This window comes from Phalangium opilio, unplaced genomic scaffold (assembly GCF_054372755.1).
Source record: "Phalangium opilio isolate 3A_F unplaced genomic scaffold, DU_Popi_V2 ptg000024l_1, whole genome shotgun sequence".
Classification (NCBI taxonomy): domain Eukaryota; kingdom Metazoa; phylum Arthropoda; class Arachnida; order Opiliones; family Phalangiidae; genus Phalangium; species Phalangium opilio.
Window position 1 is genome coordinate 7,757,372 of NW_028324155.1, and position 24,818 is coordinate 7,782,189.

The 24,818-nt window shown below is 37.7% G+C and overlaps 2 protein-coding genes across 2 annotated transcripts in view; one reads left to right on the forward strand and one right to left on the reverse strand.

Annotated features, from left to right (window-relative positions):
* The window catches only part of LOC149692570 (gamma-tubulin complex component 4-like), a 60,525-nt gene extending 35,830 nt beyond the window's left edge, over nucleotides 1-24,695 (reverse strand). Inside the window, exons 1-2 of the mRNA XM_089868343.1 lie at nucleotides 24,549-24,695; nucleotides 10,796-10,948 (exon numbers count right to left, since the gene is read on the reverse strand). Coding sequence (XP_089724469.1) covers nucleotides 10,796-10,819 — 24 coding nt within the window. The 5' untranslated portion in view covers nucleotides 10,820-10,948; nucleotides 24,549-24,695. The remainder of the gene's footprint in view (nucleotides 1-10,795; nucleotides 10,949-24,548) is intronic.
* LOC149692573 (atrial natriuretic peptide receptor 1) lies at nucleotides 77-23,604 on the forward strand. Its single transcript, XM_089868348.1, has 21 exons — nucleotides 77-1,196; nucleotides 1,831-1,945; nucleotides 2,536-2,864; nucleotides 5,640-5,731; nucleotides 6,209-6,347; nucleotides 6,415-6,496; nucleotides 6,578-6,719; nucleotides 6,805-6,957; nucleotides 8,078-8,188; nucleotides 8,395-8,466; nucleotides 9,420-9,585; nucleotides 15,203-15,367; nucleotides 21,251-21,419; nucleotides 21,609-21,758; nucleotides 21,916-22,039; nucleotides 22,113-22,181; nucleotides 22,246-22,420; nucleotides 22,546-22,608; nucleotides 22,666-22,701; nucleotides 22,785-22,876; nucleotides 22,980-23,604. Exons 1-21 carry the CDS (start codon nucleotides 527-529, stop codon nucleotides 23,115-23,117), a joined length of 3,252 nt encoding a protein of 1,083 aa, XP_089724474.1. The 5' UTR covers nucleotides 77-526; the 3' UTR covers nucleotides 23,118-23,604.
* Nucleotides 24,696-24,818: the final 123 nt, after the last annotated feature.

The window sequence follows — 24,818 nt, forward strand, 5'->3', positions numbered from 1 at the left end:
ACCCCCCCCCCCTCTGTAAGTTTCCACCAATGACTTAACTCGAGTTGACACGAGAGAGATAGCCGTGTAAGGAAGTGAAGAAAGAATTAAGTAGATTCCTGTTCAAAATTCAGCTCCCAAGTAAAAGAAGGATAATCAAGTTTGACAGGGTCCTTTTCAATCCCAAGAAGGCAAGCAAGCAAGCAGGTATACTTCCAAAGTAGCTAGCCCTACCAACAGAAGAGAGAGTATCTCTCGCAGTACGGAATGATAGCCGGTCAGGAAAAGAGCGTGATGGGGAAAGGAACGAACCTTCCCAAAGTGTCTTTTTCCTCCTGACTCTCTTGTAGAGGGAGTGAATTTTCGGGTGGATGAAGGGGAGGAGATGGAGTCTAAGTACAATGCCCAAAGAGAGAGAGGAGAGATACCTCGTTCCTTTAGTAAGATACCAAACTCCGAAGAAGCGAGAGAGGAACCATACAGCAGCTATCGGGTTGGTGATACAAAAATTAACGAAACTATGGAGGAGTTATATAAACGATAAAATATGAAAGGTCATCAATGGATATTCGTATTTAATTTCATCCTTTCGACTACTGAAGTTAAAAATTTGCCATCAGCTAAAATAGCTTTATTATATCCCGATAATGAAGGTCTATTCTCACCGTATCCGACGCGTCAAATATTACCGACAGTAACTCACGCGGTACGTCAAGTTGAAAGTCAAGGGGTGGCCAAGTTACAACTGGTATACAGGAATACTAACTGTTCATCAACGACGGGACCACTTGCCGCCTTCGAATTGTACCGTCGCGAGTACGTCAACGCCTTCTTGGGACCGTTATGTCCGTACGTCTTGGCGCCCGTGGCCCGGTACGCCGGTGTATGGGACATTCCCGTTCTGACCGGGACGGGACACAATAGTAATTTCGATCGTAAACTACCCAATTATCGTCTACTGACTCGTATGAACGGTTCGTACACGAAAGTTGGTCTAGCCGTGGTGCAAGTACTGAAGACTTACGATTGGAAAGTGGCTTCGTTACTGTTTCATAACTTCAGCGATCGCAGTCGAGGTAATTCCGAGTGTTACTTCGCCATGGGAGCGTTGTTCACGGCCATGGAGAAACGACCTCATCATCACGATTTCGACGAGAGTGCCCTCAAAGATGTCAACTACCAAGTAATCCTCAGGATCTTAACCAAATCGAGTCGTAGTTAGTTTCGAAATATTTTTGATTGATTTTCAAATTAACGGTAATTTAAACATAAATCAAGTTACACGATACGTCATAAGTTATACAAAACTCCACTATAAGTTACGATATTTCCTCGTTAGCTCTAGTGACCTTGGGAAACCACTTGGTAGAAGATTTTCGTAGGCCTCACTCGCGATTTTTCCCTTGTTTCAAACCACCAAAACTGTCATTCCTTAGATCGTATTATTAAACCAATTGGAATTTAAGTAGAGAATCCTTTAAACAACAGAGAGAGGCGCCTCAAGAAGGGTGAAAAACGTCGCCTTCTTTTATACGTGTAAACAATTTCAATTTCAAAGAAACTATAGTAATAAAGGCAACTTATTACCGCTACCAAAGGCTTTGGAACCCTATCACTAATACCGAGTTACAATGGAATTCCCAGAATTTCCTATACAGTTGAAAGAACCGTAAACCGTAAAAAATAACAGTTGTTCCTCGTATATATCATAGTGTATACCCTTAACTTTAACGTTCTTTCTTATATTAAACTTTTTCTTTTTCTTTAATATATAAAATGCCTCTATTTTTCTTCCTCTATTTGTATTTTCTATTCTCCTCATGGTTCCGTTGTCATGGATAAAATAAACAGTCATCGTCATGTGTCTTTCGCCCGAAGCTGTTCGAGAAGTTTTATTGGCCGCTCACGAGCTGGGAATGGTTCAAAGTGGAGAATACGCCTTCTTTAGTTTGGAACTTTATTCGAGGTAAAATATTTATTTTTCAATATAAAAATAAATTTCCCTAAGCCTATCCGTGATTCGTAATTTACGCAATTTCTCCCATGAATGTTCGAAATAACCATGAACGCGGCGCAATCTGTTCCTTCATGAAACCCTTTGAAAGTTACCGATAGTCGATTTAAGTGTCAAGACGTAGGCCTATTATTGAAATAAATGAATTTATCCTTATTATTTAAAAGCTAAGAGTATTTAAGAGTTGCTTTTGGAAAAGGGCGGCTCCAATAAATTATTTAAATATTTGTTTTGCGTAAATTAACGAATACGCTATGAAATACGAGACGGACTAAAATAGCCTGATTAATTAGTCAGAAGCGAGAGTGCGCGGTCCTTTAATGAGTGTTCCCAGGTAAATACATAAGTAGAGCCAGCGGATAAAATTCAATTGTGGCTTGTTATAAATTAAGTTATATTAATGGAACGAGCTTATATATCATCAAAGTTGGGTTTAGCGGAATTAAAATTGAGGCCCATTAGCATAAATCTCTAACTTTAGGGTTAGGAAAAATAGCAGTTTTGTGATTTTTAATTCACTCCTATATATTTTTTTCCGACAGTAAAAACGAGACAAAGCGTCCATGGTACCGAGCAAATGACACGGTGGAGCGCAACGAAAAAGCCAAAGAAGCCTTCGACGGGTTAATGATATTAACGGCTAAAGTACCGGACACACTGGAATACGAAAATTTCTCGAATCAAGTGCGAGAAATCGCCGAAAAAGAATTGGGATACGAGAGAGAATACGAAGGAATTAACAGTTTCGTCGCTTCATTCCACGAAGCGGTTCTACTTTACGCTAACGCTCTTAAAGAAGCGCTGGACGACGGATTCAACATCACAAATGGACAGGAAATAACCAGGCGGATGTGGAATCGATCGTTCGTAGGTATATATTAAAACCGGAAACGCATTTAAACCCTTCCTCAAATCTCCTTAAAGTTCAACTACATACCTCTTTCTCTCTCAAAAAAACGAAAAATCCTGCAGCTCGCGGACCGACTACTCTAAAATGTTTGAGAAGCATCTAAGTTCCTTTGGAAATAAAGGAAGACGCGTCTTAAGCAAAAGCAAATATAAATAAATGGAAATGAGCTAGGCACTGAGGAAATTAATTAACTTCTTCCTTATGATGTTTACGTCACTAGGTCTCCTTACTTCCTTTCGACCAATAGCAGAAGTGAGATGAGACTAGAAGTGAAGGGGTCTAGCATTGATAGTAGATCCTGGCACTAGTGAACAAATTTGAGGATTTTATGCCGCTTCCTACGCGCTAAAACTAGAGAAAAAAAAATTGGTCGAGTTCCAAAAACATTGCCTACCCCCTTCCCCTCAACCTAAAGCGGCGAAACACGGACGTGGGTGCTTGAATCTAGTTCAGCCGTCTACCACCGCGAGCGTCTCACGTTTTGGAGGGGAAATTCTGAAACCGCCACCAGAGGGCCAACCGTTGGTGTGTTATCAAGAATATTCACTTTCGCCGAGTGAAGAATTTGGTTAGCTCAGTACTTCTGGTCTCATCTCACTTCTGTCAATAGCAATCTACTTTATCTTTTAAATCACGTCGCGTATACTTCCAGTTATTTCTATTCACCTCTGATAGAAGTATACTTGCAGAGAGATAACTCTTACCGCAAACGTATACCCCGAAAAAAAGTCACCCTAGCTCTAGTAAGTGCTTGAAAAGAAGAGAAAGAGATGAAAGGGAAGCCAACTGTTAGTCCTTGGGTTATTTATTATCTCGTTAAAGAATCGTGGATACTATATAACTCTTTCATCATTCTGTTGTGAACCTTCCTCGCATGTACGTGGTCCAGGACCCAACAAAAAAAAAATCCCTATTCAATCTAGCCATCGAGGGACCATATTGCTGATTCCGCAATTGTCAACTAGCTCGAGAGCCTGGCTCGCAATAAAGCCTCCTTAACTTATAAAAGCCCATCAAATGAAGTGAAAACCATAGGGGTTTATGATTAACTATAGATGAAATTGGTAAATAAACAAGAACTGTTTAAATTCAGGACCCGATACAACTCCTAACAGTGTTTGAAATGGAGATACCCATAATTAGAAAATCCGTAAAATGAAGTAAACAATGATAATTTAGGCGTAGAAATGAGCTTCTAGAACTACAGGTAAACAACAATAATTTCATTTCAGTAATTCATTAGAACCTAATACAACTTTAATTAAACATTGTTTGAAATGGAGCTAGTTAAATCTAATTTTGAATTCCTTTTAAATAACCTTTCTAAACGACACGAGCTATGGTAGCTACTATAGCCAGAAGTGAGATGAGACCAGAAGTACTGAGCTAACCAAATTCTTCACTCGGCGAAAGTGAATATTCTTGATAACACACCAAACGGTTGGCCCTCTGCTGGCATTTTCAGAATTTCCCCCTCCAAAACGCGAGACGCTCGCGGTGGTAGACGACCGAACTAGATTCAAGCACCCGCGTTTGTGTTCCGCGGCTTTAGGTTGAGGAGAAGGGGGTAGGAAATGTTTTTGGAACTCGACCAATTTTTTTCTCTCTAGTTTTAGCGCGTGGGAAGCGGCATAAAATCCTCAAATTTGTTCACTAGTGCCAGGATCTACTATCAATGCTAGAGCCCTTCACTTCTAGTCTCATCTCACTTCTGCTATAGCCAAAAGAAGAACAGTACATTCTAAGCAAACACTTACTCTTAATCCAACCGTGCAAGGCCTGGAATATTTTTCTTTATGTATAACAAGTTTCAGTTTGGCTTTATCAAAAACAGAGGCTTTAGAAAATACGGGTTCAAAGAAAACTACTTGAAGGAGAAAAATAGCCCCAGCCGTAGAAGAATATAAAACATTTTGTTCCCCAACCCCCAACCCCCTTAGCCCGAAACTTAAAATTCCAAGAAGCCAAATATACTGAAGTATACACTTCTTGCATGCATTTTTAAACAATATCATAGAAGGGAATCTCCGGTGTAAACACGCGCGAATATTCTCGAGGTAAGGCATACCTAACTCGAAAACTGTCCACTCTCAAAGTCTATTCAGTTAAATTAAATTCAGGCAAATATCCGATACCTTGGTCAAAATTTTTAAAAGTAAAGTTTATCCAAAAAAGGAATAAAGACCAGTAGCGGCTTTACAATGGAGAGTTTAAGAAATAAACTGACAGAAACAAAACGTGCGGCGCACTAGACGTTAAATTCATTAATATATTCTTAAACTCTCTAATACGTATAATTCAATTAAACTTTTGAATTGTTAAAAATCTATCCCGGATTTCGAATTTACCAGGAATTGTTCCCTCGTTTCGCGGTAACAGGAAATTGAAATAAAACATCTTTAATTAAAGAGAGAGCTAATTTTCCAAAAGGGATGGATTTATAAAAAAATCATATAAATTCAGCGCTACAGCAATGGCGTAAAGTAATTTTTTAACAATGTTGACAAAATTACGAAGCTAAAATCCGAGTGCTGGAAATAATTTAAATAATTAATTAATTTCAACGGTAATCAATTTAAAATCAAAGTAACCGGAAAAATAGTATCAACAAAAACGCCTTTCACAAGTTTTACCATCACCAATAAGGTGTATTTACAAATTCCCATCCCCATCCATGAAATTATTGATCGATGCTCGAGAATAATAATAACGCAGTCTTTCTTTTTATAATTTTAGGCGTAACTGGAAACGTCAGTATGGATGACAACGGTGATAGAAACGCTGATTATTCATTATTGGACATGGATCCGGAAACCGGTGAATTTCAGGTACCCCCCTCAAAAAAATAAAAGTATAACCATCCCTGAGGTAATGACACATATAGAACACAGATGTCGCTGTCAAGAAGATTTTTCGTAACATCAATCGATCAATCCTTAATCATTAATTCGATATAAACTTCCGTTGGCTATCATTCAATTAGATTTAATTTGTAGAGCTCTCTAATTGACATTTGTTAAACTTCAATAGAGTAATAGGGTATTTGGTTACTAATTATATTTAAAGATAGATGGCGTTATTTCCACTCTTAAGGACGTAACTAAGCAATATTTAATTAATAATTTTTAAAAAATGCATTATTTTTCATTTAAAATTTGTTATACGGGGAAGCATCCCACCAGGCGCAAAACGTTAACATTGATTTCCCATAGAACGCCTGTAGAAAGGGTTTTCCCGCTATACATTAATGTTAAACGTAAAGCTACCATACAGGCGCAAACTAACTAGTTAATCATTATTTTCAGCCAGTAGCTCATTATTACGGTGTTAGCCGTCAAGTTGTTGAGGAACCTGGTCGTAAAATTCATTGGCCCGGTGGAAGAAATGACCCACCACGGGACACCCCTTTATGCGGATACGATGGTTCAAAGTGTCCCCTAAACGGTAAATTGACAAATAATCCTAACCTAACCCAAACTTTTACAAATAATTTTTTATAATTAATTTACAGAGATTCCCCAATGGGCCATCGTTAGTGGCGTTTTAGCCGGAGCTGTAGTGACCCTGGCTATCGTTTCATTTTTCATATACAGGTAAAAACAATATCCGGAAGTACCCCTTAAGCCTCCAGAAGTAAAAAAAAAAATAAAATAAATTCCAAATTTCGTTTTAAGACATTTCAAATTGGAAGCCGAGATCGCGTCCATGACGTGGAAGATAAAATGGGAGGATTTGAGCACGTGCAATTCAAATCACGCGCGAGGAGGCAAGAGAGGAATGGGTTCGAGGCTCAGCATTGGACGAGCGAGCTTAGTTGTAAGTCTAAATGGGAATTATTTTCTCTATTATCCTAATTATGATTTATAATAATAATGTCGCTTGTTTTCCGCGCTAAAAATAGAGCTCATTTTCGGGGGATACATTGGCCTACCAGGACTTGAACAAGCAACTTTTCGCGCGCACAGCTCTCTTCAAGGGAGAGGTCGTTGCAGTTAAAGCTATTCTTAAACCTCGCATAGACGTGACTAGATCTCTACTTCTACAATTAAAAAAGGTATATATTTTTAAATGTCCTAAAGTACGGTGTAAATTTGAGGGCGTGGTTCCAGAAAGAGGGGTTATTATAACTAATTAGAAAAGGGATTAACACCAGTTCTACTTAAAAAGCTAAAATAGGGTGGTCCCTGAAATTAAAAAAAAACTGGTTGGTTATATTCCCTTTTAAAATACCCAATAAAGAATTTTAATTTTCTTTTCCGACCAAATATTTAAATTAAAAGAAATAAAAAATTAATGAATAAATGAAATTTGTAAAGTACAGCTTCCCATTCTAAGTATGACGTACGAATCCTATAAATCGAATTTAAAATATCTTAAAGGCTAATTAAAATTTATTATCAGAGATTATAGCCTTTCAAAATTGATAAATCGAAATAATATCGATTCGGTCAGAAGTGAGATGAGACTAGAAGTACTGAGCTATAACCAAATTCTTCACTCGGCGAAAGTGAATATTCTTGATAACACACGAACGGTTGGCCCTCTGGTAGCGGTTTCTGAATTTTCCCTCCAAAACGTGAGACGCTCGTGGCGGTAGACCGCCGAACTAGATTCCAGGACCCGCGTTTGTGTTCCGCGGCTTTAGGTTGAGGGGAAGGGGGTAGGAAATGTTTTTGGAACTCGACCAATTTTTTTCTCTCTAGTTTTAGCGCGTGGGAAGCGGCATAAAATCCTCAAATTTGTTCACTACCAATCAATCTACTATCAATGCTAGAGCCCTTCACTTCTAGTCTCATCTCACTTCTGATTCGGTTAAAATAGTTTATTGCCATGGTATTCCTCCAATCACGTACGGCGGAATTAATCACTTTATAATCCCAAATGAACATACAAATAAGTAAACACGTTCGACTTATAAATAAACAGAATGGAAAAGATTGAACCTCGATACTGTCGAAGAAGAAAAAAATCAGTATACTAATGAAAACTGGAGAGTGTTGAATTAAATAATAAATAAATAACTTTCGAAAAGTTCCGAGAGTCACAAAAACATTGTAACTTGGGTTAGCTTTTCCCAAACTTTTACGCTACACTCTAATTTGATTTTAAACTTTTGTGTTTTCTCTCCGTAATTCCTTAAAACTTGTCCCCAACCTTCCGTAATTACCCCTTAGATGAAAGATTTACAACACGACCACCTGGTTCGTTTTATCGGTGCCTGCATAGAGGATACTCCTGGGACGTCGTGTTTGGTAACCGAATATTGCCAAAAAGGCAGCCTTCAGGTAAAAGCTGTTGTATATACGTTACGTGCACGGCTCATTTATTTTGCCCTTAAAAATAAACCCTAATACGCTTGCCCTTAACTCTTAACCTTCGAGTCTTTTCACTATACTCTCTTTAAATTAAAACGAGATAATATATAATATAGAATCGGGGTCAAACAGGACGCGTTATTGATTGTTTTGTTTATCTTTTACATTTTACTCAGGATATTTTGGAGAACGAACAGATTAAACTGGATTGGATGTTTCGATATTCCTTAATACACGATTTAATAAAAGTAAGTGTAGATTTGAGACGACCACCTGACCCAAATTCTCATCATTGTATGGTATTATCGTATATATTTGCCTAAATTTAAATATTACGAAATTTTGAAAGTAATAGGAAGAAGAGAACTTGCAGGCGTTACGGTTAGCATTAGGTTCCCATAGAACGCCTGTAGAAATGTTTACCACACACTACACTAAAATCCAAGCAAAACCTCGATTTCTCTTTAAATCCAATTTAACTATAAAATTAAATATACATAAAATAGAATCAAGCTACCTATTTTATCAATTACTAAAAGCTTTTTGGAAATTAATATCAACTCCGAAATTGAATAAATTTCAACAACCCTAACCTAACCCAAGCCTAGCCTAACCTAACGTAAACCTAACTAACATAATGGGAAATTAGGTTGCATGACGTCTATAGTCACACCTTATATCGGTTCTTGCTTTAACCTATAACCAAGGGGGTCATTACCGTACACCTCATAAAATCAGGGCGGTACGTAACCCTTTTCAATTCAATTTCGTCAAACCCTAACTACCCTATAAGCCTATCATCAACACATCCAAGGTAGGCGCGTACAGCAAACAATATACTCCTGTGTCCCTCTATAACGGAGAGTCAGTTTATATAACCCTTTGAAGTTTTTGTTTTGTACTTTGCCAAATATCCAATCCCCTCAACGCTCCAAGAAATTCCTTATTGTCCTTCCCATTCTTAGAAAGTAAGAGGCCCAAACCCGCCCTACTTATTGGTCCCTGGGCGAAGTAGGGGGCACTAGCCCACCCATTTCATTTCAGTAAGACGCGAGTGGGCGATACGAATAATGTTAAGAATTTTTGATTTCTTCTTTTTTCTCTCTCTATTTTTCAATACTGGTTCTTTGTCAATATTTTCCCCTTATTTTGTACGCTTCCGTTCTCTTTTTTTTGTGCGCGTGGATTTGGACTATGTCAGGGTATGGCGTATCTTCACAACAGCGAAATACGTAGTCATGGAAACCTCAAATCCTCAAATTGCGTTGTCGATTCGAAATTCGTTCTAAAAATCACCGATTTTGGACTTCACGAATTGAGAAGTTACGACGAAAATGAGAACGAGGATTCGTACGCTCATTGGAGAAGTAAGTTAGAAAATTATATATATATATACTTTTTGTATAAAGAGTTCGTTCGATATACCCAAGGTGTTCCTAAAACTAACGGAAAAATAACGGATATAAAAGACTTTGACAATACTGAACACTAAGGTTGAAACGATACGAACACTTTTCCAAAAAGAAATCTCCCCATAAGATTGGATTTCTTTTTCCTATCGACAGGCTTAACTTTTTCAATTTGGTAAAGCCAAAATACACCCGACAAGTGTGTACATATATATTTCCTATATACAAGCTCGGAAGGGGCCCAAATTGAGCCTTTTTTCCTTTGCTGTTGGTAGTGGTCAAGACCAATATCGAGTAATTACTATACGCGTATAGACACATCGCCTCGAGTGTAACGGAAAAGTGATAATAAATATAGAGCTAATACGGCGTAGCTCTATTTATCTAGATCGATTAGAACCCAAGACGTTAAGCCTTTGCGATAAATTCCCTAACCCTAAACTTCTACCAAACTTATAAATTCGAGTAAAATAAATCATTTCCCATTTATCTCGAAAGCAAATCGAGTTTGTTCTTAATTATTTTCAATCTTCAAAATTAAAGGTAAAAAGATAAAAAAAATCTCTAGAGACCATTTAAGTAAGTTTAGTACAAAGGTACTTTCCACTTACAGGAGGAGATAAGGGGATGTACATTTTCTCAGGGTAACCTGATTTCCCCCGCCCCTTTATCCTCAAAGCCCTAATGAAATTGACAAGACCGCTCGCTTGAAAGTGTCCAAAATAAGAAGCTTTCAATCTATATGGGAAAAATCAGAAAAGGGGACTAGAGAAAGAGAGAGTCGAAAGAGATTGAGAAAAAAGCGAATAAATTGGCTTTTTTGGGGGGACCAAAAGCGCGGGAGATTTTCAAAAGACATCACTTGCGCGATGTAATTCACTTTGGGGTTTTCTACGAACCCGGTAGAGAAAATCGCGACACATTTACTTCTTTGTTTTGTACCTGACCAATAAAATTCTATACAGAATTATCGAATTCGCGAATCGCTCTAACGAAGATTTAGGAAACTTTTCATTTTCCCAAAAATTCAGTGGAACCCTGAAACCCTTATGATGACCAAACGCAAACGCAATGCAATACACCCTGTTTAATTCCATCCCATTTTCTGCCCTCAATCTTTAAGAAGAGTGAAAAAAAAACTAGTGTATGTCGGAATTTGTTCGCTTACCGTTGAGGAATGTATCTCCATCATTTCTTCCTAAATCCTTTAACCGGAGTTCCTCTTGCGAAATTCCAATGAAGCAAAGATAATTGTTTCAATAATGCCTTGAATTCTTTCTTAAGTGGTGGTAGTAGTTTCCATCGTCATTCGGACAAAGCTCTAGAAGTAGATAAAAGAGAAAGAGAGAAAGATGACCTCATAAGTTTATCTAAAGGCTACGCGATAAATTTACACCCCATCGTAATCTATTGCGCATATCAAACTGTACCAAAGCACGTGGAGGACCAATTGGCGCGCTTTCGAAAACCCTGCACGTGGAGGACCAATTCGCGCGTTTTCGAAAACGTTGCACGTGGAGAACCAATTCGCACGCTTTACCTAAACCCGCACGTGGAGGACATATTCGCGCGCTTTCCCTAAACTCGCACGTGAACAAACTACAACTAACCCTTGCTAGTGAGATCAAATAAAGGTCGGTTAGAAACTTATATAGTCATATTCATGCACTTATGAATGGACGAACGTAATAGTCGGGGGCATCAGTTATTGCTAATGGCATCTAGCACGGGGGACAATAAGAGCTGGCAGCAGCCCCAGATTGAATCCTTCATTTCATTCGCAGTTTTCCATACGTACTAATTACAACTTGTTAAAAGTCTAGCGTTGAATACGTGGCATATTCCGCCGGAAACGGTATAGAAAGACAGAGAGAGGGGTTCAATCGATTGAACTTGGTCTAAAAATAGAAGGGAATCTCTTTGTTCGGGGGGCCCCATACAAATTCTCCAGAGTCCCCAATACAAAACTAAGTGGGCACCACACCGGGCTAAAGAGAGAGACAGGGGGAGAGAAAGAGAGAGAGTAAGAGGACCCAGAGAAAATCCCTTACGTTGTACATTTCCTGTCGAATAAACCTAATGAAAGTAATTATCGTCTACAATATTAATCGATCGCGATATGACCGAATAAAAACAAAACTAAAATACTGGATCGTCTTTGTTTTTTTGGTTTCCTTTTCTCCGCCTTTCCCCACAAATCGATCAAGTTGATTAATATAGGGGTTATGTATTTGCCAAATCTTGACGAAATATGGGTCAGACGGTCAAAGAAGTCGATTAAATTGAGATGTTATCAAATAATAAAGCGATAGTATAGAGTTACTACCATAATATTACAATTCATAGTTTTAAAACGTGAAAATTGTGAGTAAAAAATGTTTCAATATAACTATAAATGTTTAAGCTACTGCCCCTTTCTATTTAATAAATCAGTTTCTGATATAGTTTTATCGATAACTTTTCTATAAATATAATATACTCAGAAGTGAGATGAGACTAGAAGTGAAGGGCTCTAGCATTGATAGTAGATCCTGGCACTAGTGGACAAATTTGAGGATTTTATGCCGCTTCCCACGCGCTAAAACTAGAGAGAAAAAAATTGGTCGAGTTCCAAAAAACATTTCCTACCCCCTTCCCCTCAACCTAAAGCGGCGGATCACGGACGCGGCTCCTTGAATCTAGTTCGGCCGTCTACCGCCACGAGCGTCTCACGTTTTGGAGGGAAAATTCAGAAACCGATACCAGAGGGCCAACCGTTGGTGTGTTATCAAGAATATTCACTTTCGCCGAGTGAAGAATTTGGTTATAGCTCAGTACTTCTGGTCTCATCTCACTTCTGATATACTTCATAGATCGAAGAAAAGTTCCGAGTAAATACTAAAATAAACTTAAGAGATCAAAGAAGCCTTTAAAATTTACCTATATTTTAAAGTTAAATTTTCTTGTTCTATCCATTTTCCCATCATTTCGTATTCTGTATAGAAGTTAGAGAGATATAAGTCGGAGCCCCTTTCTTGGTTTATGTATGATACCCTGAGGGATTCTTATTATCATACACACCTAGAATCTCAAGAGGGTTTGAACGCGAGGAGCTTCCCCTTTTCGATACAGTCAACAGGCGCGAAGACTAATACCAGTAGAAACCATTACACATTTCATGAAGATCCCAGTCAAGGAACTCGAGGGTTAAGAATGTTACGAGTGGTCCGGGTTACACCAATCAACGGCTATACATTACAAAGTGTCTTCGTTCTCGCCATTAAAGGGTCGAACAATGTCTAAATTCTGCAAAAATCACGGCGAGATAGACTATTCCATTAATAACTAGCGGAGAAAATAACGCAGGTCCTGTTAAGTTATTTCCCACGTCACACTCTATGCCTCAAGCGGTGCTTCTTGGTGCGAGGAAAATAACCCAACCAAGAAGGTGACCTCCCCCCACCCTTGTAATGTTTCCTTCTCTTCTGGAATTTATGTAATTGTCTATAAATATATTTTAAGTCTTTTGTAAGTGAAAATGAGTCAGAGTCCGGACCACGCGAAGAGGATACGAGTGGGAAGAGTTTTAGTTATATAGAGAAATCGTACACACACAAGACAGCGTCTAACTCTAGAGGGAGAAAGAGAAAGAGAGAGATGGGGAAAGAACTATAGTACTTTAGCGGCTTGTTACGACCACAAATACATTTCAGCTTTAAATAGAATTTAACCATTTCAACAAAGTCGGGGAAAATTCATTAAGTATCTTCTTTTCGGGTGAGGTTCGTATCTTTCCAAGCCGCTGAAAGAGTATATAAAATAGGGAGAAGGAAGGTAACGTGTAAGAATCGATTTCCGGCGACGGAATATATATATATATCCCCCGTAAAAAGCTAGCTGACGACGTCTTCCCTTCAGGAAGCCAAATTCTCGTCGACGAATTCCGCGTTCAATCTTAGAAAGGTCAACCCTCCGTGCTTAAAAACTTATTAAACTGTACTCCTTCTTAGAGTGAGCTTCTACTATGGTTACTAGAGCGTCATTCCATCCGTCTCCTCCCTTTGACGGGGAGTGCGAGAAAGAGCAAAAAGAGGCTCCCGACCTCGCGAGTCTCGTGAACCCTTCTAATCCTCCAACATTTACAACACCCAGATAGGTTAAGCAGCTCGTAATAAGAACAACTTCCTCCGCAAAATAGTTTGGTGGTATACTAAGAGAAATAATATCCACGTGTTTCTTAACCTCTCTAATATAAGGTTAGAAATCCCGAGCTGAACCTGACGCGAGCACGAGAGAGAGAGAGAGAGAGAGACGGAGAGAGAGAGAGAGAGAGAGAGAGAGAGAGAGAGAGAGAGAGAGACGGAGAGAGAGAGAGAGACGGAGAGAGAGAGAGAGACGGAGAGAGAGAGAGAGAGAGACGGAGAGAGAGAGAGAGAGAGAGAGAGAGAGAGAGAGAGACAGAAAACTTGAAGCAGAATTACGGCTGGATAAACTTAGCACCTTTTTAGAAAAATGGTTGGTAGAGAGCGTATAGCTTTGGGTTTATCATAGACGGAAATGTGGCCCGCCTTTCCCTACGATACGGTTATCAAAAAGTGTCAAGGAATTTTTGGTTCCTTCTTTTCTAGAAAGGAGACATTTTTTGACACATTCGTTGAAAAGGGGTTGGACAAAATTTCTCTAGAGACTGTATAGTTCATTGTTTGATACGTTGAAAATTCGGGTTTAACTTTTGCTTACTGGAACCTACGTATTATTAAAGTTTTCAAAGAGGATGCTAAAAGTTGACTTTAAAAATAATGGGATGAAATTTGCTTCGCGAAGGTTCTGTCAAAAGTCAATATATAATCCAAAAAATAACCCTTAAATTATGTCATAAAATTTGAGTGACAATATGACACAAGCTTCCCATTAAAAATACCTTACAATCAGGTCCCATAAAATTTAAATGAATAATTTAAATAATTAATTTAGATAAATTAAAATTAAAGCTTGAATTATTAATAATTCAGCTTTTAAAAGTATTTTAACGTATATTTTCTTAAAACAGATTGAAAAATTAAAGATCTCATGAATAAATAAAAGTGTTTTGTTAACGAGCCTTCTTAAAGTTTTAAAACAAATCCGAGAGAAAACGTGATACAAAGTCACGTGAGATAGTATAACTATATATATATAAAGTCTTAGGTTTGCGCAAGGATTACATTGTTCCCTTTTCGATAATATTCTTAACCCCAAAGAGATTTTTTTCTACAGAATTAATAACAACAATACAAAAAGCGCAAGCTCTAAGAGTAGCAAAAAAAATATTCTCATTTCCTTTTATTAAGAAAAAGAAAAACCGAAAAAAAAGAAAAATCAAGATTATCTTGAACTATAGGGGCTAACATATCCCAAATCAGTGAAGCGCCGTTCTATATCCGAGGGGAGAGTCAATCAGTAATTACGCTTAACCCTCCCGCAATTGTTGTATACATTGAATCCGAGAGTGATCATCCCCTCGAACTAAAACCAATATTTAAAGAACTCAAAGTCTTTTTTTTTCCATAGAAATACTTCAAATGATTAACTCCTAATTTTTATTATAACAAAACAGGGCAATTATGGACCGCGCCCGAGTTACTAAGGATGGCAAAACCGCCTTTGGAAGGGACGCCAAAAGGAGACATCTATTCATTCGCTATCATACTTCACGAAATTGTGGTGCGACAAGGACCATTCTACCTGGGACCCGAAATCGATGGAGATCTAACGCCGAAAGGTAAAAAACCTTTAAAATTGTTCAAACGCTCATCAATGTACAGTATTATCGTATATATTTGCCTAAATTAAAATATTACGAAATTTTAAAAATAATAAGGAGAAGAGAACTTACAGGGGTGAAAGTTAGCATTAGTTTGCCATAGAACGCCTGTAGAAATGTTTACCATGCATTACACAACAACCAAAGGGAAAAGCCAACTTACAGGCGCTAGAGTTAGCATTAGTTTCCCATAGAACGCCTGTAGAAATTTTTATCACGCAATACACAAAAAATCCAAGGAAAAGCCAACCCACAGGGGTTACCTCGATTTCTCTTTAAATCCAATTTAACTATAAAATTAAATATACATATATATATATAGAATCAATCCACCTATTTTATTAATTAACAAAGGTTTTTGTAAAATTAATATCAACTCCGAAATTGAATGAATAAATTTCAAATCAAAATGTCAACAACAAAGTGTACATTTATCAAGAAAAATAGGTCAAGATTTTTGTTAAGCCTAATTATTTCCGCAAAAGTCTTAAAATTGGTACCCTTCAGATACACGCAATTTTTCCCCTGTTCATAAAAGAAGAAGAAAAAAAATTCCTCGAAGCTTTTTGGAAAAACTTAAATTAATTTCAGAATTTTAGACAGACCGACATACACAGAGCCGCGAGTGATGGGGGAGTGGAGGGGGAGGGGGCTCGAGAGAGAAGGAGAATTTTTGACATTCGCTCGTAAGTCAATTTTAAAAATGCTGAACTAGAAAAATGTAAAATAGGATCGGGCCTTAGCTAGAAAGCCAAGCAGTCAAAATTGGCCTTTTGATTAACGCTGAATACAACGAAAAGAAAAAAGAAAAAATTGGAGGGTTGATTAGGGTGCTGTTAGAAATTAAACCAAAGAGTATTTTTACACGAGAAGCGAAATTGGGACTTAATTTTGACTGGGATTACGAATTAAACGTCAAAATTGGACAATTTCCAATCATATTTTTTTAAAAAAAGTAATTCCATTGTAATTTATCATTACGTCAACTAATAGAACGCTAATTACCACCTGTAATTATTACCCCCTTAACTGTATTAATTCCAAAATATTTTTAGCAAAACCCCCAAAAAAGCGCATAGAAAATAAATCAGGTACATTTCTAACTTACACGAATGATGAATAATTTCCGAGTTAGTAAAACTAATTTCTTTTGTTTCGCGACTAATTATACATCGTAATTAATAATAAAGTCAATACCCGAGTACTAAAGCGATATAATAAGGTTATTGTGATAGAAAATCGCGGCGAAAAGATTGTATCTCATTTTCCGACTACATTAGGCTTAACTCGTTTTTGAAATAGGCCGGTTTAAGCGCGAGCTCCGTTACCATGGCAACCGGTGGGCGAGTGTAAGAAGTGGGAGATAGGGCGGGGGGTGGCGCGCGATAGACAAAATTAAGAAAAGTTGTAATATTTTTTAATATATTACTGTAGATACCCCTGGTGGAATAACTTACCATCCAAGGTTAAAATCACGTAGCTAAAGAGTAAGGCGAGGGAATAAGGGGTTTTAATCTTGGGATTGGCTAAATATAGGCAGTTCATTAACTATGGATTTCCATGCGAAAACGAAAGAGGGATCGAGGCTTGTGCAAATAAAGCCTCAAGAAATAACGAGGAAAATCAAACTCGCGTAAGGAGGGGGGGAAAAAATTGAGTAAAACTCGGTGGAACTTTGTCGATGTACAAAGAGTTATTACAGCGAATTAGCCTCCAGGGACAGGGATTTTCCTAACGCGTGCATTTGAAAAGATGATGGTAAAAATGGATGAAGTAAGGAAAATTTTTATTTCGCTTAAAAATTATGATAATTATTAATGATAAAAATCGGGACGATAGAAAATTTAAAATTTATATAATAGTTTAATAAACTTTGGAGTTTAAAACTGAGAATACTTATAATAAAATACAATATTTAATTATTGATAAATAGATAAATAAATAAATATAAATAAAATAAAAAATAAGTAGCAAATATAAATAAAATAATAAATAGTAAATATAAATATAAATAAAAATAAATAAATAAATAAATATAAATAAAAAATAAATAGTAAATATAAATATAAATAAAATAAAATAAAATAATAAATATAAATAAAATAAAAAAATAAACAAATAAAATAAATAAATATAATTATCAATTTAACTACCCTTTTTTAACCAAGATAGCTAGCTAGTCATGAAAGAAAACTTATTAGAAATAGTTATAAAAGGTGGTTAACCAACTCTAACCATAGAAGTTGCTCTATAGAAGGATCTATTTCGGGCAAAACGTATTATTTACTCTCTGTATTAAAAGTATATATAGTAGGCATTTATTTCCCGCAGTATTGTAAATGGAACTCGAGAGTACACACGACAAATTTCCAGCGAGTTGAATCCCCGCCAGCTTGAGGACAATTACACCCAACTATATATATAGATATATACTTCCATCTACGTTATTAAAGTCATTCTTCGCTTCAGCGTAGTACGGAACAAAACACTACAACTGGTATACTGAACAAGATGCCTTCCGGAAGTAGCTCTGGCGTTCAAGACGATCTAAACCACACTGTCTTTAATCCATCTTTCCACATCCTATTATGTGTAGTTAATCGATTTCTCTATAAAGGTGGGATACCCATACCCCCTCGAGATCTATATTGAAACTGAATCCCAAATTGTGGAAAACAATCCCCCCCTCTTACCCTTATACCTTTAAACATCATACGTTCTTTGAAATTTATTAAAATTTCTTGAAAGTGACATTCATTGATATACCATTACGTAAAAATAAATATCCAAATTTTTTACTAGAACGCTAATCCAGGGTTCGGAGGAAATTTCACATATATTGAAAATCCCTGACTTTTAGTTTTAAAGCTTATCCCTGACCAAATTTTGCAAATATCCCTGGGACCATTTTAAGGTGTATACCAGAGTCCACTTCATAATTACACCTGTCCCACATTTAGCATTGCTCGAATACCATTGCTCGATATACCAATAGAAACCCTGATACAAGGATAAAACTTTAAATCCCTGATTTATCCCCCCATTTTCCAAATCCCTGATTTATCCAGGTTCCGTATGAACCCTGTAATCTTATTATTATAACATATTTTTGCACGTGGACCAGTAGCGCGCTTTTACAAGATGCGTGTTGAATTAAAGCATCTTGAATGTAAAAGTATGCGAGAAAGATTCTAGTGTGGGTATATATAAATATATATATTCATATATATACACACAGCTGGGCCGTAATGACAATCCTCATTTACAGCCCTTTGTTGAGGAACAGTATACCGGCTTAATATACCGTTTAAATAGCAAGCTCGTAGGTGGCTCTGAAACGTACAGAAAACGCAAGCGCTATAGCAACAACACCTATAGGACAGGCGCGCATTGGAGAGCGAGAGAGGGAGAGATATCCGAGATATCCTAAAAAGCCGCTGCCCCAGACTGTCCCGAAGATTCAATCCAGACGCGTACGTGGGGTTAAACGCGTGCTGGAGAGAGAATGGCTTCGAGTCGATCGGCTAGACTTACACTACCCGAAATAAGTAGATACTTTTAAAAGAGATTCAATGACATCACCGGTTGATCACCGTTCTCCACGCCGTAACCGGACACACAGCGTGGGAACGGTGCATTTTGGACCAACGGCGTTAACCATTCCACCCGAGATTAGAATCGGTAGTCCACGCGTATTGGACTCTCTCGCGGCTTCTACTCCACCACCGGTTAAAAAAATCACGTGCGTTTGTTGCGGAAAATCCGGGAAAATTAGTGGAGGCTCGCTAATACCCTTCCCGCCAGAATTACCCGAATCCATAGCGGAATTGGAACCAATTGGTGCGACACCCGGAAGTAAAACAGGAGGTGAATTCAGTTCAATTCTATGAAACGTACAGTTTTTATTATATTATTTGTAGTAGGGCAAAGTAAACTTTATCCAATTTTGGTGGGTGTCCAACCCCGTCTCTATCCTGGGGGGGGGGGCGTCGAGGTTAACCGTTTAATAACCGTATTCAGAAGTCCCTCTTCATTAAAATTCAGGCAGGACCGTTATGACTGTATATTTGTTTACGTGGTAGTCCAGGCAACGAGCATTAAGGTTGTATTTGTAGTCAAAAGCTAGGCCAGGCTAGGCCGCGGCTTCGTTATGAATATGGAAATGAGATAGGTGGGGTTTTGAATTATTTAAACGTATATCTCTTACCAAAATTCATTTAAATTACAAAGTTTTAATGGAAAAAAAAATAAAGTTAGGAAGTCAAACACGGCGTCGCTGTCTTTATCGACTAAGTCTTTTCGATGAAGAACTGAACCAACAAGTATCCTGGCCTTTTCTCGAGGACCCAAACTATCCAAACATCGCTAATGTCCTATAAGTTTAGGGTATAGCGCGTTTCAAGAGGTCGATATGGGCGAAAAGTAGTCGTAAAAGAGAAAGAAAGCGACAGTTTTATGAGGCGAAAGAACCAAGAGTTACCCCTTAGCTTAGAAATCCCGCTATCTTAGAACTAAGGTAATGGAACCAAAAGCGTACTTATTGAAGTAAAGGTTTTCCTTTCTACGTCGAAATTCTGTCTACCTGAACACTCTCTCCTCCCCACATTGAACCCATCCCAACCTAACCTTACCTAAACTATCACACCATAACTACAGTGAAAGTCATTCAGTCGAAAATATTATATTTTTAACTTACGATCCGTTGAATTATTTCCAAGTTGTTGAAAAAACGACTTAATATAGCTTCGCGACCCTCCCAGAACTCGCCATTAATAATTAAAATCATCGCCTGAAACTGGCCGGTAACGCGATACTTTAAGCTATTTCACTAAGGAAATTGCAGCGAAAAGATTGCATTTCATTTTTGACTCATATTAGGCTTAACGTCTTTTTGAAATAAAGACCGTTTTTAAGCGCGAGCTCCGTTGCTATGGCAACCGGAGAACGGGTGGAAGGGGGTGGGTGCATCTTAAAATTTTAAAAATCTGTTGAATTTAGTTTTTGTGTGGTAAACTTCAACGTGCCATTAATTGTTTCGGTTAATTATTATTATTATTATTTGTAAAAATCAACAAATTTTCTCGTTCATTTACGCACCCACCCGACGCTAATTTGGTAAATTTTAACGTAAAAATCATTAGTTTTTCGAAAACACGTAAAACAAAACATTGAAATTGATAGGAAATAAAATGAGTCACCCAGCAATAGAGGTAGTATTAAATCTTATAATAAAATAGCTGACAAACCGAATTAAACCAAGAGAGCCATGCTTCTTCAATTGGCGAACTTTTGATTCTAAAGTAGAGATAGAGAGAGGACCTCTTTGATAGGAAGCGCGGTATTTGGGCGTCGCGCCCATGCAGTACCCAAAAATATCCACGTCATTGATTTCCTATGGGGGAAATAAATCAACTGGCTCTATTTATTGAACTTTCACTCGAATCTATCGCTCTACTAATAAATGATGATAGAGACGGACGGACGGACATGCCCGCCAAAGGAGGCTATAACCGTCTACCCTGTAAAACCCCTGCCCATTATTCTTACCCCATTCGATCCTATTGTGTTTTGGACGAACCTGATAATATAATAATAAATTCAAAGGCAATTTCAAAAAGGAGCCCATCAAAGTTATCGCCCTCTCTTCATTCATTCATTCATACTTTGTCGAAGATAAGAGCGGCGTGAACTGAACTAAATATTCCGCCAAAAATATATACTATCTTAGCAGCTTGGAAAGCATCTTAACCCTATGGGAAAACCGGGAGCGAGCGCGGGCTTTGTCCACGTGAAAAAATATATCATAACGGTTGAAGCATCTTTTGTCCTTTTATTTTACAGAGATAGTTGCAAATGTCAGTCAAGGTCAAAAACCGCCTTACCGGCCGCCAGTTGAAGAAGGCGCGTGCGATGAACACCTTCTACAAATGATTCGAAGATGCTGGGCCGAAGAACCCGGGGAACGGCCGGACTTCGCCGCGCTCAAAACGCTCATAAGGCAACTCAACAAGTGAGCCATGCTTTAATATATATTCATTAAAGTTTAATTTAGGAGAATATTTTTGCCAATGAGGTCACCCAACCAATTTATATTCGCTAAAATTCATAAATTCACTAAGCTTAAACTTTCAAAACACACAAAAGGCGATCCTCTGACCAATCAGGGGGTTGAAATAATATGTGATTTATTGAAACGCAGAGACAACGAGAGTGGTAACATATTGGACAATCTGCTATCTCGTATGGAACAATACGCCAATAACTTAGAAGCCCTTGTTGAGGAAAGAACAGCGGATTACTTAGAAGAGAAAAGAAAAGCCGAAGACCTACTTTACCAATTACTTCCCAGGTATTTTCCAATCAATTACAATGCCTTTTCCCCAAAAATACCCACGTTGTCCCCAAGAACCATGAGAACGGGTTCTAATCAATCAAAATGGGATGATATAAACTTTTTTTTGGGGAAAACCAAGCAAGCCACTAAAAGACTATGTCAAATTAATTAGGTCTGTAGCAAGCCAATTAATTCGTGGAGAATCTGTCACGGCGGAAGCGTTCGATAGCGTCACGATTTATTTCAGCGATATTGTTGGTTTCACCGAATTATCGGCTTCCAGTACTCCAATGCAGGTATTTATCCAATCAAATAAATCAATAAATAATTGGCCAAACTTAATCTCAACCAATTCAAATTCGTATATAGGTTGTAAATTTACTAAACGACCTCTACACCTGTTTCGATTCCATTATTGAAAACTTCGACGTTTACAAGGTTCGCAACCTTAAAAGTGCTCGAATATTGATTATAAATTAAGCCTATTTATACGCGTATTTAGGTTGAAACAATCGGAGACGCTTATATGGTGGTATCTGGGCTTCCTGTTCGAAATGGTACCGCTCACGCTAGGGAGATATGCAGAATGTCCCTGGCCTTACTGGACACGGTTAAAACATTCACCATTAGACACAGACCCGAGGAACAACTAAAACTTCGAATCGGAGTTCATACGGGTATGTTAAGGACCCTTAAATTTCGTTTAAAGAGACCGTGTGATCTCCCCGCCCCTGTGGGATTTGCTTCTCCTCTGGAATTATGGTCTATTTCATTTATAAAATACTTGATTTTATATTTACAGGTCCTTGCGTGGCGGGAGTTGTTGGTCTAAAAATGCCAAGATTTTGTCTATTTGGAGATACGGGTACGATAAGTCTAATCACTTAAGTTTAATTTAAAATTAATTCGATTAATTCCGCAGTTAACACGGCGAGTCGAATGGAATCAACTGGTTTGCGTAAGTTTACCTCACCCCCCCCCTTCCTTAAATGAATAATGATTGGGTAAACACTGAACTAAATAAATAATTAAAATTTTCAGCTCTGAAAATTCATCTAAGTCCGAGGACGAAAGAAATATTGGACTCTTTTCACACTTTCCAGTTAGATTTACGAGGAGAGGTTGAAATGAAAGTGAGTATCGCTGTTTCAAATTATTTTGTTTATGAGAATTTCTTTGACCCCTTCGAACTAGAGGTCAAAGTATTCTGAAACTGAAACTGATTTTTCTTCATAGGGTAAAGGTAAAATGACTACGTATTGGCTATTGGGTGAAGCTGAAAATAAGAGTACAGCTGCTACGGTTCCCGCAGCGCCATCAACGCCTCAACCATCCCAAGTTAAAGCAGTCATTGTAGGAGAAACTAAATTATAGAAAAAAACCCCAATTTTTTAGCTAGTACAGAACAGATACGTTTCACTTAATTAATTAATTAAATTAAATTAAACCGAACTAGTTAACACATTTCCAATACTTGGGATCAATTTTTTCGCGCGAAAGATGGGTGGTATAAATCGCGGTAACTAATTGCTAAAATAATCCCAAATTTATATTTTGTTTTTCAACCTATCTGAACCTATACCTCTCGGGTCTTGCCAGAAAAAATATACTTAAAACTCTAATTTATTATCCAAAGTTTTACGTCCCGCCCCCCAATATCTGTGATTTGTCGTTTTATAGAACGAACTTTTTTAAATTATCATTTGATAAAATCAATGCAGAAAAGGGATAAAAGAAGAAAAGGGACAGTGCCATCGTTTTATCAATTTATCATTACGATGAATGTATGTTCATTATATTTCACTGTTTCTCGCCTAAAATCCAGTATAAATATACGCGATATCACATTAAGGAGGCTATGATATAGAAAAATTGATTGCTCCTTACAACTAATAGAAAAAAAAAATAAATAAAAAAGAAAACAAAGAAAGAAAAACCACGTTTCTCGTTGTAAATTTCGTCAATGTAAAATTTCTATTTTTCTTTCAAAAGTATCGGTTACTCGAACCAGATTCTATGTACCGTTGTCAAATTTTACAGAAAGAGTAAAATATATTGATTTTATATTTTGTATCGTTAATATTGGACCTAATTTTAGTTTCGTTTCTATCAGAGATAACTGAGGTGAGATGCTTAAATCATGGATTTAGCGGAAATTTGTTTTCACGCTATAGGATCGACAACTCCCTATCTCGAACGACAGCTTATTCTGTATATACTCTGTTACAACATCGGTTGTCAGCACGCGCAAAGCTAGGTCTCTATGTAATCTAGCCTTGCGCGTGCTGACAAGAGACAAAAAACTTCAGGATCTGCAGGATTTAAAATCAGTTTAAAATATCCTGAAGTTTTTTGTCTCTTGTCAGCACGCGCAAGGCTAGATTACATAGAGACCTAGCTTTACGCGTGCTGACAACCGACGTTGTAACAGAGTGTATACAGAATATTCTGACGCCCGAGATAGGGAGTTGCCTATCCTGTAGAGTGAAAACAAATTTCCTCACGCGCATTCTTCATCCATGCTTAAATGAATAAAAGCGAAATAACAACGCCAGTTATTAATCCCATGCACAAGCGGATGTGAGACGGTTCTAAATCGAGGCGGAAATAGCTAGGTTACGTGGGGAAAAAGTAATAGGCCTAACTACTAATCTCTCCCGAGAATTTTGAAATGGCGCCTTGCCTAAGCAAGATGCCTATCATGTCTTGTCTTGGTCCAAGCCTAGGCGCGCGCCGCGCAGTAGTCACATACGAATTTCATGCTGAGCCAAGGCTTATAACGCTAACTTGTCAAAGTTCACCTACCATTTCTTCTAAACTGCAACTGTCCAAAAAATACCTCCTTGATTATTTAAACAATTTTGTAATCACGTTTTGTTTTTACAATCGCCGTTATAATACATTTTGGTGCATCGCGACAAAATTCTATTTTTTTGCTCGTTAATCCCGAACAAAAACGTCGCCATTTTTTTTTGTACTGGAAATTCAAGTTCCCGGCGCCCGCGAATTCTACCCGCACGAGGTCGTTGCGGTCGAATCCATAGACATCTGGTATACCATAGCCAACTAGATTAG